The sequence below is a fragment of the Dreissena polymorpha genome, chromosome 3, assembly GCF_020536995.1.
Source record: "Dreissena polymorpha isolate Duluth1 chromosome 3, UMN_Dpol_1.0, whole genome shotgun sequence".
NCBI lineage: Eukaryota > Metazoa > Mollusca > Bivalvia > Myida > Dreissenidae > Dreissena > Dreissena polymorpha.
In genome coordinates this window covers 30,878,084-30,891,537 of record NC_068357.1, presented here as the reverse complement: position 1 = coordinate 30,891,537, position 13,454 = coordinate 30,878,084, and the positions used below count along the sequence as shown (strand labels likewise).

Here is a 13,454-nt window from a genome sequence, read left to right as displayed (position 1 = left end):
GTTGCAAAGTACATTATGCAGATTACTATTTGTCAATTTAACTGATAAAATGTAGTTTTAACTAATGAAGTCAGTTCATAATTGTTTTTTTGGGGTCATGTATTCCATAAAAATAAATGGCATACTACATGTTTTAATTTCAACATGTAATGTTCCAATGCAATTAACACGTTATTCAGATTTTGCCAACATGGAGTAAAGCGTTTGTTGTTTATTATGAAACGGATTAAGAAATCATATGATGAAATATGAGGTCCCATTCGCTTAAGTTTGAATATTTGATGTAAATCAGAAACATGTGGTTAACGTATTGTGTGTAGATGACGAAAGTAAAATCTAAACTGAATATAATACAAATAAAAATTGTAAAACTAAAATAATAACTAATACTACCTGGAATTCATCAATTTACATAAAACTTCAGCGTTTGCATAGTCAAAATTATTGTCGCAAATGGTTCCATATATGCCGTCTACAGCTATTTCCACGCGACCTAGTTTAATACTTGGACCATTTACAAGGCGTACACCTGTTACATTTAGCGGAGGGTCTGCAATGATATTTAAACACAAAGAACACTTTAATTTTTATTTTATGGGCAATTAGAGTAACAAAATATGATAATTTATAATCTTCAGTGCGTTTGTGTGATTAAATCAAATATAGTGATTGCTTGGTGGTACAACGAACGGAAATGAAAATATACAGTTACAGCGTGCATTTCGGTTTGGAGTACGGATAATGCTGGAAATATTTTTTAGCGTCTGAAGAGGTTTTCAATATTGAAATATTGAGAATTTCTATTTTGCCTGCAAATTGGTCTGGAATATTTACCATGTTTGGCAATATGAGTTGTCCGCGTGTACAGCAATCAATACAATAATCTGAATATTCTTCTAAACAACCGGATATTATCGGCAGTGGTTGAAAGTAGTAACTTGCCAAGATGGCAAAGATCTCTAATCTGCGAAATGTTGTTAACGTGCATGTCAAGTACCAGTTGCTTTATTTTGCAATTTGTTTACCTTTGACATTTATGATAATCAGTATTGAATAAAGAAACTCATTAAATAATACACAACCCTGTTGACATTGTATAGTTTTAATAACCATGAACTAATTTACCGAGTTCAATCATGGGACAGGTGCAGACAGCTTTTAATTTTTTGTTACATATCGATGACTGTCGGTTGTATGACAGGACTAGCTTGCTGTAAGCAAATTTCACAGATGTGTTTAGATTTGTAGGTTTAATGACTTGTGAACAAGGGAGATAGAAAGAAAATTTTATCGGATTGATAAATACGTTAACGTATTGTTTTTTTTACAGGTTATTTAGTAGAGAAAAAGCAGTAATGATGTTTGCGCGCAAAAGCGAGAGTTTTATCGTTTTTGGGGTTTTCTATGAGGTTCAAACCTACTGATTTACTATTCGAGGTGTGTATTTGAGGGGCAGAAGCAGAAAAAAGGTTATTAACCCGCCCCAACACCTTAATGAATATATGTGTGTTAAAATAATCGGTTACATTACTTAACTTGTTATATTGAATGATACAAGTGTATTAGTTAATGTGAGATGGGATCCTAACACGAACCGATTCCTTAACTGATGAGGTAAATGGATGAATGTTTAACTAAGTCGAAAGCAGCTATGGTTTCTTAATTATCTGTTCAATTCTTTTCTCCTTATTTTGCATTAATGCGATTTGCAATAATAAGTGATGTGTATCATACTTTAGACTCACGCGTCCTGGAGATACTCCTTCGTGTAATTTTATTAAATATTTAGAATGTTTAAATATCCGTCTTATTGTATTTTTTCATATTGTTATAATTGTTGTTATATACTGAAAGTTATAGGCAACAAGTTATTCTTATTTTCTACAATTTAAAACTGATATTCTTATCTTTTCGTTTTTGTGTGACTGGTTTAATGCAGATGTCGGTTTAATGCAGTTGTTGTAAATGTTCGTCTTATGCATATATATTATATTCGAATACTTCTGAATTAACTTCACTATGTTATGGTATGGGTTTGTGGATGTTGTGGCTTGGGTAATTTATTTGTTTTCCGTTGATGTCCGGGATGCGTGCGGGACGCATTTGATGTTTGTTTACTGTGTTGATGTGCGAAATGAATGTACCCAGGTGTTAGTTACATGGTTTTCTAGAAAATAATTTAATTTTCACAATATTGTAATAGCTGATTCTTTTGCAGATTTCTTTGCATTTGATGTGATGACTGGACATTCGAGGCATCCTGTGTGCGCTTTAGGCATTGGCGACGGGCGTGTGTGTTGTTTGGGCCGTAGCGTCCGTGGGCTTGTGCTTTTAAATGGTGAAGGTAAATTTTGTACTTGAATGATTTTAAGTCTAGGCTTGACGTCTGATGTGTAAATAACAGTGTACTTTTTGCATGCAACACATATGCATGTTTAATGATGCGTACAAGGACGTGTTCTACATAATTGATTTAGTATTGTTTTATTTCTTAGATCGATGAGAAAGATTTTGGCCTTCTCAAGACTCTTCAACGTTGTGGTGCCATTGAGGTCGATCTCTGATGCACATTGAAGACATACGGTCGTCAGAATAATTGTTGTTTGCATTTATTTGTAAAAGCCTTGTCAAATACAAACAGCCACTCCTAGTTTTTCTATGTGTTATTATTTATAAGGAACTGACTGATGGTGATACTGTTGATGAAGATGATGTTTATGTAGATAATGTTGAGGAATATTTTATTATAGTCTGATAATATAGAATAATTCATTCCTCTTGATTACGATGAAATGAAAACTGAACTTGCATCATGGCGAAATATCATATTGATAAGAAAATGTGCGTTTACAAAGAAAAAAAGGTGAACTGTACATATGTACTTACATAGATGGCAGATTGCTGCCTGTTGTGACCACTGACCTGCCTTGCAAACAAATGTGGTGATATTTGAAGTTAATCCGGCATTGCAGGTCAGTGTGGCAATGGTGCCATTTGTGTTGTATGACAACGAACCACCAGACACAAGCAGAGCGGGGCATTCTGATAAAAGAAAAACGTGTTGCATAAAGTTATTTGGTTTTGAATAGCTAAACTATCGCTATAATATAAATTAAGAGTTGATTGATAATCGGCATAAACCGATGTTTTGCATTTTTAAATTTATGAGCTATATAAAACAACGATAAATACCCGAGCAAACCAAAGACGTCGTGTTTGAAGGCGAACAAAGCCAATACGATGGTAGCGGTTTATACACACACTTGTTGATATGATTTGATGTATTAGGGCAACTTGTTATATGCAGAAGTAACGCCCCATTTCCGTTTAGTGAACAGCAGTAATGATTAATATATCTGTAACGAAACGCTAATTTTACACTGAAGATTATAATTAATAATTAAAACCATCAATCAAAACACTATTTATGACTGGAACTGTTTAAACAGTATCCATTTTACGCAAACTTTTATTCGTGTGACCTTTTGTTTTAAAAATATACGTATGCTTGCGGACTACCCGCGTTTTAGTTTTTGTTTTAAATATACTTGATACTGTGGTTTTCGATTTATGTGTGTGGACATGTATCATTATAAATGATGATTTAAGTAAGAACAATTTCATCTATCTACTATTTCATGTTTTATGGCTTTAACACAGTTAGAACGTCAAAATATGATTTTAATTATTCGGAGAAACATTATTTTTGAATTAAACACATTTTTTTATCACACTTACGTTAAATTCATCATTTGACAAAGCATCTTGCCATATGCTGGAGAAAAATTGTTGGCACAAACCGAGCCCCAAACTCCTTTTGCAAACAGTTCCACCCGGCCGTCGAACCTGCTTGAACCACCAGACAATCTTATATCGGTGACATTCAGGCTGGAAACTAAAATGACAAATATATTTTTTATATAAAGTATACAATGTTTAGCTCATGATGATAATTACTGGATGTTATGTTATCAAGTACATGTTTTAATACATAATTTTTATATACAAACAATTACCATTAATTAAAGAACATAAAGAAAGAACATTATCAATCTTTAAATACACAAACATACTTAAATGAAGTGTATGCTATTAGGCCGAATATAGCTATATTAACCAAATATCAGTTTTGCATACAATTGAGTGTTAATAAATAATATTACAGAACCGCCTGTGTAATATGGACCTTAACGACAAACAAATACATACAGGTACATTGAATGCCAACATCGTTTGAATGCGAGCAGTTGTGTTGCGAGTGAAACGAACAGCTGCCGACGTCCATCTCAGAACCCGAACATTGTAAGCTGGCCATATGGATCGTACCAGATCCTCGACCGTACCCTCCATTTGGCGTGTATGAATAGTAACTGCAGAAGCAATATAGTAAAATAATATATTTATGTAAAGGCAATTGTATTAATAACTTTATTTTCATCATTTATTAATAACACAACACTATTTATAATGAATATTCAATTTGAACTTTTATCACACGCCAAACTTAAGGACAGCTATATCCACAGCCGTAGTCAGTGTGACCTTAAAATGTGTCGCGACTTTTTTTCTGAGAATTTTATATAACCGTTTCTATTTCAGTTAAGTTTCATTTTTAAATCTGCTTCTTCACAACCATGGAACATGAAAAAGCTATGGACTGCAATGAATTACTATCGTTTCTTTTTTTAAATTATTATCAGGGCATGAAAATACAGACACAAGCATCCAATTTCTGAGTGTAATACGGACTAAGTGTTGGCGTGACCGGCTTCAGACGGGCTCAAACAGCAAAGCGTTATTAAAATCCTTGAAATACTATTGATATATGGAGCGGATGAAAAAAAAAACACAACTGCAAGGCAAATAGAAACTCAAATATTGAACATTTAAGAATGACATTGGCATTAAGCTGGCGAAATGTCAACCGATTCTGTACATCATAGTGGTCTCAACATTTGTATACGTCACTTCTTACCATGAGCATCTAAAATGTCTGATCGGTAATTCATACACACAGTAAAAATGAACTTTGCAGAAATACCCATTGAAAATTAATTAAACATTAATTTTTAAAGGAAACCCGTTGGTACAATGATCAGAAAGTAATAATCAAACAGCGCACATAACATATAATTTCATTAGAAACGCTTAACTGTAGATAACTCGAACAAATTTAAGAACAGAAGTTCTAATGGCGAGAAAAGCAAGCGAAATGATGAAAATGACTTATGTTTTGCCTAGCTTTTATTTTGTACTTGGGAATACCGACATGACCACCATTTGTAGTGGTAAACCTTCACATGCAAAAATGATTTAAAAAGCTACCGAAACGTCAGTGACCTGAAACTTTAAAAGTTGAAGAGTGCCAACGAAAGTGGCGAGAGAAAATTTTATATATCCGGATTCGACGTATTTTACATATTGATCCATAGATGCCATTCTTTTGAAAGGGTATTCGTTATGTTCCAGGTCCATACGTTTTTGAACGAAATTATCACATCATTAACAAGTCTCATCAACCTGTTAAATTGGGAATTACCTAGCATTTAGCATTCTGCATAAAACGGTTGCTTCTTCTTTCGCAAACATGCCGTCACAGATGGTGCCCCATGTACCGTTGATTTTAAGCTCTACTGTGCCTTGATACAGATATAATGCTTGGTTCATTAGGCGAATGTCTTGGATATTTACTGGCATACCTTTAAAATAAATATTGTAATGTGTATTGATAACATTTCAAACGATAACCAATTTTTGCGAGAAATAACCGAATGACGACATTTCTTGCGAAACAATGATGTAAATATTTGTCATTGATACAATACAATTTTTATTGGGATATACTACGAATGGTTTAACTTATTATGCATTTAACTTTGTTCAAGATCGATTCTGTATTATTATTATTATCATTCGTAACAGTAAATTGCAAACGTGTTAACCGTTTACATACCAAAGCGTTGCTTGAAATAATTGTGAATATTTTGCTTACATTCGGCAGTTTTATTCCATATTCCGTTGTTTCCACATATGTATTGAACATAGGCTGGGTCATCAGTATGACATCGAATTGTTAACGTTCTCGACGTGTCATTGTATGAAGTTATTTGCCCATTTGAAACGTTTACTTGACCGCAGTCTGAATTGTATACAGTTAGTTTTAAACACATTTCATTTTGACATTTTATTACTTAAAGTCAGTTATTTATAACCATGAAAGTGGCATTGTCAGTTATTAAATAGCATGCGTATTCGCATGTATACACGTACGATTTACACTTTTCATGTACTATACCTGTACAAACAAGTGCTACTGCACCATCGACACATTTGTTGTCATAGTGGGTAGTTCTGTATGTGCAATTACTTATGTGACTTTCTTGTCCAGTACACTGAATGTCTCGTATCATTGGAAGGCGGCCGGTGGTGTTATAATGATAGTCAACGTAGAAATTAGAAGCGGCACTGTAATTCATAGTGCTTATAATTAATTTTGAAAGAAAACAAATTGCATTTTGCATTCGATGTTGGATAAATAATTGAAACTATTTTAATCAGAACGAATATATATTTAATGATACGCCATGTGCATTCAAAGCTTACTGCGATCCGATCATTTTGCAGAGGACCTGTGCATCGTTATAATCGAAATTATCTTGGCAGATTGTGCCAACAGTGTTTTCAATTCGCACTTCTACAAGACCATCACGTGCACTTGATCCACCAACCAAACTAATTGAGCTTATTTTCAAAGGAAAGCCTGAAATAATAATAATTATCAATATAACCTAACAGTCTTCAATTCGCCATCACATTGTTTAAATATTCATACCGAAATAGTTTTACGAATCTGTATACAACACCACAAAAAACACATGTGCTGATATGAGATGATACATTTCTAATGTAAAAAAACATCAAATACTATGATAATTAATACGACAATTGACTGTAAACATTAGATCAACAATATACTCTTGAATAATGTTCACAATAATTATTGTAGTCTTGCAATCTTAAATATTTATAAGTTTTGTGGAGTTGTCAGTAAAGATATTATAACAAAAAATCTAATACGTTTAAATTAGGGATGGCAACGAATACCGATTTCGGTATTCGAATATTCGGTCACCCTTCCGAACGAATATTCGGATATTCGGTCAACATCTGTTAGAAAAAAGTCAACTTTGTTTACCGTACCATTACTCCATGAATTCTACTTTCGTTTTACCGGAAGTGACTAAATATTGACACAGCGTTGCCGTCGCTAATTCGAAGTTGATTTTGTTGATTACTTTTTATTGTTAAAATTGAATGACAAAAACTGTTTTTAAACTATTAATATCGTACATCAGCAATAGAACGAGAAACATAATATTACATGACGACAAAATAATTGCATGACAAAACAGTTAGATCTACATATAATTAAAGCTGAACTTAAACGAATTATGTACATAGCCACAACACACTTTAAACCTGTTTAACAGGCTAAACATTCAGTCTTTCAAAGTTGCCACGTTTAAAAGACACTTGGATCGGTGACTTCTTATCGGATGATGTCGTGAAATACTTCCAAGCAGCGGAAGGCGTAGGTGGCATTTTGCTTGAACAGATATTTACTTTATGCGTGTAGCATAAATAATATTTTCAATTAAATGAGGGTGCAATACCAAAAACATTTCTTTAAGTATAATACCTGATTGAATATTGAGTAATTAATGAATGTTTTGACCATACGATACGCAAATACTCATTAGAGGTTGAGTAAATTATTTTGTAAAAGCTTTTTTGATTGGACAACGTGATTATAACCACACGATCTGTTTTGTTTTTCACACCAAGTCGGCTCTTTCTTTACTCATTTAATCTTTCATCATTTTAAATGTAATTCGAGTTATTAGATCAAGACGGGTCGGTGTTTTAATTGCCATACGGTCTTATTTGATTTTTACACAAAGTTGGCTTTTCCTTTACTCATTTAATCTTTGATAATTTTAAATGTAATTCGAGTCATTGGATCAAGTGCAGGTCGGTGTTTTGATTGCCGACGCGATTTGCACCTATCATAATTTTGACACAAAGTGTCTGGCTTTGTTAGCGGGATTTATGACCGGTATACTGTCATCAACATAGCGACGCATTATCGTGCCAACCGGAATAAACATTATGACACGAGGAACAACTTTTTTGACAATGTTTGAGGCAAATTTTACGAATACAAAGTCTTTGAAATTACTCGATTTTTTCTTCCGAATATTCGATTCGGAAAACTGTATCCGAATATTCGGTCCGTGACCGAATATTCGGATATTCGGATATTCGTTGACATCCCTAGTTTAAATACAAATATATCTGATGTTTTAAAGTCTTTTGTTTGCCTGATTCAAAAATGTACAAACACGGGAACATATAATTGTTCAAATATTTCACAATAACTCCCATAACATTGAACACGTCAAATTCGAGAGAAGACACATAATTGTCCACAAAATGTAGGATTTAGCATTTGTTTCACGAATTTCCTATCAAGCTTACCTACAATCATATATGCCATACCACAAACAGTATTTATTTAAAACGCATGCAATGAAATAATAGTTTATATAGAAAACCGAGGGATACCTCGTGTTAAATTGTTATATTAAAATCATTTATTTAAACTTACCATCACAGCCAACCCCTAGTTGATATTGGCATGAATAGATTGTTGTATAGCTGCACAAGTTGACGTCGGATGCACTTGCAGAACACTGGAGGTTTCCAATAAATCCGTTTGACATTGTACTATTGTAGCGCCAATAGTATTTATAAGATGCAAATCTAAATTGATATTGGATATGCATAATTTTTATTAATATCTTTTTAAGAATATCGAATATGTTATTAAGCTTGTAAGGAAAAGAACATTTGAAATAGACATAGGCATGGTGGATTCATCAAAATGACCTTAAAAGCTAAAATAGTATTATACCTCACTAAAGATAATACCAAATCTTCTATTGCCATTGCATACATTTTAAACAGGCAATCGATTATGTTTTGATTCGTTATCATTTTTTTTGTAAACAAATAAAATAATTGGTCAACTTCGATACAGAACTTAACAGACATACAGTTATTTTTTGTATGAGCTTAGTCCTTAAACCACTAATGAACTTATGTTTATGGTGTTCTGTGTAAATGTAATGGTGACATTGATATTAGAAATATGCACTTGTGTGCATTATAACAATAATTTACATGTTAAGCTTCAATGATTGTGTATACAATATGAATAAAACAAGTTGTAGATACAATAGTAATTGAGTTTGCACCATGCCAATAACCATTTTGCATATACATAACACGCTTGACAGTCATCGATTCTATTACAATTTTAACAAATCAAACTTTTAAAAAATCAACTTACTGCAGCCCCTTCATCTTACAAAACACACGGCCTTCGAGAGAGTAATACTATTGGTTGTTGTTGTACGATCTTCCACACACCGGACCCCAGGTATCCCCAACAAGCACTTCCACTCCTCCATCATACAGGCCGACTCCACCAACAAATCGAACGTCTTTTACGGCTGTAAATTGATAAGCCACATTTTAAATGAATGAACTCGGAATGTTTATTGACTGTTTTAAGAGTTTAAGAAAAACCTGCCAAAGTTGTTGAATACGCTTTGACATTTATGTTAAATAAGGATTGCAAATTAAGTTAAGTTTGCATAGTCTTTATCAACATTGGAACATTATTAACACATATATTTAAATGTCTGTTTAAAAATATAAACAAAAAGCATTGTGGACATGTGGACACAACTTTTGTGGTTAATTTAAATAATTATTTTTCGACAAAACATCAACATGCATATCTTGTATCGTTAGGTTGAGCATTCGCACACAATATTAATCGAAAACTTGAAAAATGTTGGCATTGAGGATAATAACATATGTATATATATATATATATATATATATATATATATATGATTCAGTTTCAAAGACGAAATACCTAAAGGTCCACATCGTGTACCATACTCTTCCCACGTGCCGTTGAGTGAACATCGATATAAGAATTGAAAATAAGAGGACCCGTTGCTGCATCTGCCAGTGCATACGTCACCACTGCTTGTGACATTGACTTGTTCGAGCAATCCATAATGACGTTGTGTCAGACGTGAACAACCTTCAGTTGACATGAAGTTAATATTTATTATAAAAATGTCTAAAGTAAAAATAGAAATTCCAAATGGTTATGACAATGGCCTTCTTTCGGCTTTAATGACCTTTACTTTTGTGACAAGTGTTTATGAAAATCCTTCAACGGCCATTCCTGCAGAATAATCCCTATTATTAAAATGAAACCTACGTTGAATTATGATGACTAGCACACATAATGACGATTTACGAATAAAGTGTTGTGTACCTGTACATATCAAGCCCACGTCGCTCGAATGGGAACACGATTCACCTGTTGAACTAGAGCAGTTGTGGATTGTTTTTTCTAATCCATTACATGACAAAGTACGGTAAAATACTTGACCATTACCGTATCCGTATCGTCCATCTGTGTAGTAGTCTAGAGCACTTTTAGGAGATACACCATTTACAATAAATTATTATGTCATTAAAATTAAAAAGTAAGTACATATGTTAATGTAAACATTTGTAAAACAATCACTTTTATTAGATGGAACATCTATATTGTATTTGAACGATCGTTAGTAATAAGTAACAAATTAACCTCAGATTTGTATGAAGCATTCTGCAAAGGACATCTGCGTCATTAAAGTCAAACCAGCCGTCCCAACAAATCGTTCCCCAAACGCCATTAATACTTATTTCTACTCGTCCTTCCAATTCGCTGTTTCCACCAACCAATCTGATGTCTTTGCCAGTGAAATTATCTACAAAAGTATAACTAATTTGTATTATAAGAACATATATAATTCATGTTAAAGCAAGTTCCATATTATAAGCAAACTGCATGGTGAAATTTTAGGCCATTGTTATAGTTATGTATTTACGAGTATAAATGGCGTATTGCGATTTTGCTTTTTGATGTAGTACAGGTCAATTTGTTATCTCCCTTTTCATATAATACACATTTTACTTGTTTGTGGACATTCTGTCCTCTCTATAGTGTTTGTACACCCATGCAGGCTGATACAATAGTTGTTATGCCCAATCATAATAATGAATTGATCCGATGCAAGATTGTCATTGATCATTCAAATGTAACTGTTGATTTCATTATGAAATTACTGACCACGCTTGCATTTGCCAAGACCGTCTAGTGGACGCAAGTCCATCCGCGTTGTCTTCATTGTATTCCAACCTGGTGAGTTGTTCAACTGTTTTCATTTATTAAACATGGTGTATTATTGAAATATGAAATGTGTGTGAATTGTTTTAATTAATGTGATGTTCATTTGTCCATTCATATTTCGTAGTATCGGTTGTTTTATTATGTTTGTAAATTATTGTCATTGTTTTGTTTAGGTCTTTTCCGTCATTGACTATATTGGTCTACGTCTGCAATAAAATGGATGTAAAACAACATTAAGTTGAGTTATCATGTGTCCCCCCCCACCCCCCCCCCCCCCCCCTACACCAGCGACATTGCACTGAGTAATGACTGCAGTCAATGCTCATTTATATTGATTCGTGGCGTTGCTTTTTGTTTCAGATAAAAAAGACGCACTATTTAAAATGTATCAAGTTTAGAATACCTACATAGCCTTACTGTTCCAGATTCTTCGGAAAAAACAGTCCAATCCACCATCAAAGCTGACATAAAAAACAATCATGCACACATTAGTATTGTTTATTGATGTAATACATTTCGATTGAGGTAATTAACTCCTTATACTGATATTTTTTGAATAATAATTGTTACAATACACAGTACTTAACTACTACCGAATTGACGATCACACATATAATAACAGTGATATCATCTGCAAAATGTAAAACTTATTTTATTATTGGATATATGTATATTTTATCTTAAAAAACACTGTTTCATATTACGACCACATTGCCTGTTTGCGAAAATATTGTAATTGTAAGTGTATTGTGGTTGCGTGTATAAAATGGATTACTGTGATAAATGCTTTTTGAATTGCATTATAATTGCAACCAATGTTCATTTATATTGATACGTTGGTATGTAACATTTCTTGGATAAAAACCAATACACACACACACACACACACACACACACACGCACGCACGCACGCACACACGCACGCACGCACGCACGCACACACACACACACACACACACACACACACACACACACACACACACACACACACACACACATTTAAATGCATATAAATTAGACTACCTACATACATACCAGCAAAAACAATCTGATGCTTCCACAGCATAGCTGACGGGAGAAGGAAAATACAATTATGCATGCATCAATATTTTATTATTGATGTAATGCAATTCGATTGAAATAATTGATTTGTTAAACTTGTTATTGTTTATGTAAATGATTAAAGCGTTACACACTACTCAACTATTATAAAATGAAAGATAAAAGTTAGAATAACTTGGACATAACTTTGACATACTTGCACCGGAAATTTAATATCAAATCCCTCCTTAATAGAAATACATAATTAGCATTAACGATAAAACATAAAGTAAATACTTACCAAACGCGAAGGTTAATAATTAACGCTGCCATCTTGACTCTCGGTTTTTCATTGTTGTTTTAACAAATTGTCGGTTGATGTATGTAACTAGTTTAAAATAACAAAACATACGTGGTTAAAAGTCCGTTAAATAAGAAAGTTGTGTATACACATACCATTTGGGGTGTTTATAATATGCATTCTTAAAGGCGACTATTTATCACAGGTGGTTAGCGTGTGGTTATGATATTAATTACTGAAAACATCATTTTGAATGATAAATACTCATATAATAAGGAAAAATCAACTTTTCTTTTTCATCGACGTAATTTGTACTTAATTCGATTGATTAATTTCCTTGAACAATTATATTATGTTGTTTTAAACATCGACAAACATTCCAAACATCTATAAAAAGAAACACATTTATGATTATAGCATTATACTATCAGTATCTACAAGGAAGCACACTAATTGTGACCTTATCTTACCTATGTAATATGGTTTTCATCTCCATGCAAATGCATGAAACAATGAACGATTTAAATGCTGTATACTTTCTAAATGCATGCAATCAAACATCATGTAATAGCCATATACAATATTGTGACATACGGTGCCAAAATAGATAAAACACCTCCAATGATAAAGTCGCCTTGCCGGTTGCCTTATGACAAGACCAAAAGAGAGGTAGGTTTCTCAAAATATGGTTATAAACATGTACTTTCTTTTCTTGGAAAGTTTCCTCAATATGTTAAGATAGCAATATGAGGAAAACTGCCCCACCTCTGAAGGTCATTGTTTATAAAA

General features: G+C 33.1%; 1 protein-coding gene and 1 long non-coding RNA gene across 2 annotated transcripts; both read right to left on the bottom strand.

The window, feature by feature from the left end:
* Positions 1-2,892: 2,892 nt before the first annotated feature.
* On the bottom strand, positions 2,893-3,880 carry LOC127872952 (uncharacterized). The gene is made up of 3 exons (XR_008045853.1): positions 3,739-3,880; positions 3,193-3,356; positions 2,893-3,042 (listed from the first exon to the last, which is right to left on the bottom strand). It is a non-coding gene; the product is annotated as an uncharacterized LOC127872952 (long non-coding RNA).
* A 168-nt stretch (positions 3,881-4,048) lies between these two features.
* Positions 4,049-12,753, bottom strand: LOC127872122 (scavenger receptor cysteine-rich type 1 protein M130-like). Its single transcript, XM_052415449.1, has 14 exons — positions 12,666-12,753; positions 12,359-12,391; positions 11,731-11,784; positions 10,739-10,901; positions 10,421-10,581; positions 10,007-10,180; positions 9,413-9,575; positions 8,669-8,823; positions 6,604-6,760; positions 6,296-6,465; positions 5,993-6,139; positions 5,540-5,699; positions 4,210-4,370; positions 4,049-4,053 (listed from the first exon to the last, which is right to left on the bottom strand). The coding sequence occupies exons 7-14, from the start codon at positions 9,424-9,426 to the stop codon at positions 4,049-4,051; spliced, it is 969 nt and encodes a 322-aa protein (XP_052271409.1). The 5' UTR covers positions 9,427-9,575; positions 10,007-10,180; positions 10,421-10,581; positions 10,739-10,901; positions 11,731-11,784; positions 12,359-12,391; positions 12,666-12,753.
* Between the last annotated feature and the right edge of the window lie 701 nt (positions 12,754-13,454).